The 3,072-nt window shown below is 42.9% G+C and overlaps 1 protein-coding gene across 1 annotated transcript; it reads left to right on the top strand.

Moving 5' to 3' along the window:
• Positions 1–1,438: 1,438 nt before the first annotated feature.
• On the top strand, positions 1,439–2,406 carry LOC130881816 (nitric oxide synthase-interacting protein). The gene has a single exon (XM_057781626.1). It carries the CDS (start codon positions 1,475–1,477, stop codon positions 2,378–2,380), a length of 906 nt encoding a protein of 301 aa, XP_057637609.1. The 5' UTR covers positions 1,439–1,474; the 3' UTR covers positions 2,381–2,406.
• The last annotated feature ends 666 nt before the right edge of the window (positions 2,407–3,072 follow it).

Here is a 3,072-nt window from a genome sequence, read left to right as displayed (position 1 = left end):
ATACCTACATTGCCTACAAAACAACACTATGAATGAGTTCTTACCTTCATATATGAGGATCAGAACACTTTTCATATTTCAGTGAAGTAATTTAAGCCAATTGTAGCTTTACATCTACCATCCCATAATAACTAGCAACCAATAGAAACTGACTATATGCTTTAGTTAACTTAGCTTCTAAATACCTAAGTTAATGTATTGTCATATTGATGAGAACAGATCAAAGAAGTCAGCCAGTATAGGGATGAGGACCTCAATTATTTAATACTATATGGAAGGCTCTGAAAACATACATAGCATTATGCAAACCAGATGGTCTTACTTATGCATTTAGGAATGTATATGTATGTACATTTATGTCTCTAACAATTAATAAAGAAAAGAGGATGTGAATTTGAAAGAAAGAAAGGAAGAGCAGAAGAGAAGATTTAGAGAGAGGAAATGGTAGTGGGAAATGATGTGATTATAAGTATAACCTCTAAAATAAAAATTTTCAATGAGTACTTTTGCTTTTTGTCCTTGACAAGAAGTCTCCTCTTGACTAGTTACCAGAAATATCCCGGGTTCCATCAGTAGTTCTGTCCACAAAAAGGTTTCAGGGCACTGGCCGGGGTTACGATTTTCTGTTTTCCTTCTCCTTTTTCATAGTAATCTAATGAGCACAACTGCCTAGATGATACGCCTATCCAGGTACTTACTAGTTCTTGAAGGTGTGCCTGGAAGCCCAGTATAGGGATGGAAAGTTGCTTGAATGTTTTATATGTGGGACAACTGTACTGACCAGCTCATCTCATTCAGTAATACCATATTAACACCTAGACTGGTCCCCTCAGTGACCACCCACTTTGAGACTGCCTCTTCCTACTAAGGAGGAATCTATGCTTTCCCTTCCCTTTTTAAGTTTAATCTTAAGCTCTTACCTATAATACAACTCACTCTAAAACACACCCTTCTGTTGTCAATGAAATTCATTATTTGAATTTATGAGAAAAGACCCTAAAGCAACTGACTGGCCTGCTTAGTTTTTGTGACCATCGATTGTCTGAAAGTCTAGTTCTCTGAGCTATGTTCAATTTTATTCAGGACAATTTGTTTTCCCTAGTATTAATATTTCTGTTTTAGTTGTGATTCTATATTGGAAGCTATCAGGTTTGCTGGGTTTATCTACACTCTGACACACAGAACATGATCTGGAGAATGACTAGGTCATAGTTATAATCACATCATTTCCCACTACCATTTCCTCCCCCTAAATCCTCTCTTCTGCTCTTCCTTTCTTTCTTTCAAATTCACATCCTCTTTTCTTTATTAAGGCCTGAATACTTACCTTTTAGTCCTTTTTATCTCTTTTCCCCATTGAGAACTACTGGTGTCATAAACAATGATGATTCAAAATATATAAGAAATTTGGGTAGATTAAAATTATTTCCTTACACAGTTGAAGCCACGACGGATCGGCTAACCGTTTGTGAGGATGACACGGCACGGCAAGAACTGCACTGCAGGGGCTGTCTATACCTACCACGAGAAGAAGAAGGACACAGCGGCTTCAGGCTATGGGACCCAGAACATTCGACTGAGCCGGGATGCTGTGAAGGACTTTGACTGCTGCTGTCTCTCGCTGCAGCCCTGTCATGATCCTGTGGTCACCCCAGATGGCTACCTCTATGAACGGGAGGCAATTCTGGAGTACATCCTACACCAGAAGAAAGAGATTGCCCGGCAGATGAAGGCCTATGAAAAGCAGCGAGGAGCCCGCAGGGAAGAGCAGAGACAGCTCCAGCGAGCAGCAGCCGAGGACCAAGCTCGAGGCTTCCTGGAGAAGGAGGCAGCCATCGTGAGCCGGCCCCTCAACCCCTTCATGCCCAAGGCTGCCACCTTACCCAACACAGATGGTGAGCAACCAGGGCCCAGCACGGGCCCCCCAGGGAAGGAGAAGGACAAAGTGCTGCCCAGCTTCTGGATTCCCTCACTTACGCCCGAGGCAAAGGCCACGAAGCTGGAAAAACCATCCCGCACCGTGACCTGCCCAATGTCTGGGAAGCCACTACGCATGTCAGACCTGACGCCGGTGCGCTTCACGCAGCTAGACGACTCCGTGGACCGCGTGGGGCTCATCACACGCAGTGAGCGCTACGTGTGTGCAGTGACCCGAGACAGCTTGAGCAACGCCACGCCGTGTGCAGTGCTGCGGCCCTCTGGGGCTGTGGTCACTCTGGAGTGTGTGGAGAAACTGATTCGAAAGGACATGGTGGACCCCGTGAATGGGGACACGCTGACAGAGCGCGACATAATCGTGCTGCAACGGGGCGGGACAGGCTTTGCAGGCTCAGGAGTGAAGCTGCAGGCGGAAATGTCCCGGCCGGTGATGCAGGCCTGAGCTATGACCTAATAAACCTGCCTGTGAACCGATAAAAAAAAAAAAAAAAAAAAAAAAATTATTTCCTTGTTGGTATTTGATTTAGTAGTATGATTCCTCTAGATTCATTTGGACTTCAGAAATTAGTAAGTCCCACTCCTCTGTGAAACAAAGATGTTTCCTTCCTAACAAAAGCACTTCAGTATAAATATGCAGTCTCCTGCAACAGTCACATGCAGGCTATTGACCTTGTGAAATTGCCTAAGAAGCAGTTAGAGGACTTTGCATTCAAAACTACCTCAGGATGTAGCTTAGTCAACTTTTATCAATTTCATATTAAAATACAAATGAGAGTAAAGAAAATTTGCAAACACATCATAATGAAAATAGAAAGAAAGAAGGATTTACTGATTGCCTTAGTTGGGTTAAATTGTCTCTAACTCTAGGCAGAGTGAAGAACCAAATTGAAATGAATTATCAGAGGCTCACATAGGACCGCCTAAACCTGAAATTATTAAAAGAACATTTTCTACTACTAATCCATTGTCTCAATATTTTTCAGTGAAAGTAGAGTTCTTCACAAAGAAAATATATGCAAGTAACCTCACAGTACCAGGATTTACTATGCAGATAGCACTAGGAGTTTTGTTTCCTTCCATCCAGTCAACTTGAGTCTAGTAAACCCCAGCGCTCATATACTTCCTATCTGCCCT

This window comes from Chionomys nivalis, chromosome 1 (genome assembly GCF_950005125.1).
Source record: "Chionomys nivalis chromosome 1, mChiNiv1.1, whole genome shotgun sequence".
Classification (NCBI taxonomy): domain Eukaryota; kingdom Metazoa; phylum Chordata; class Mammalia; order Rodentia; family Cricetidae; genus Chionomys; species Chionomys nivalis.
Note: the sequence above shows the minus strand (reverse complement) of the source record. Positions and strands in the feature narration are given on the sequence as shown.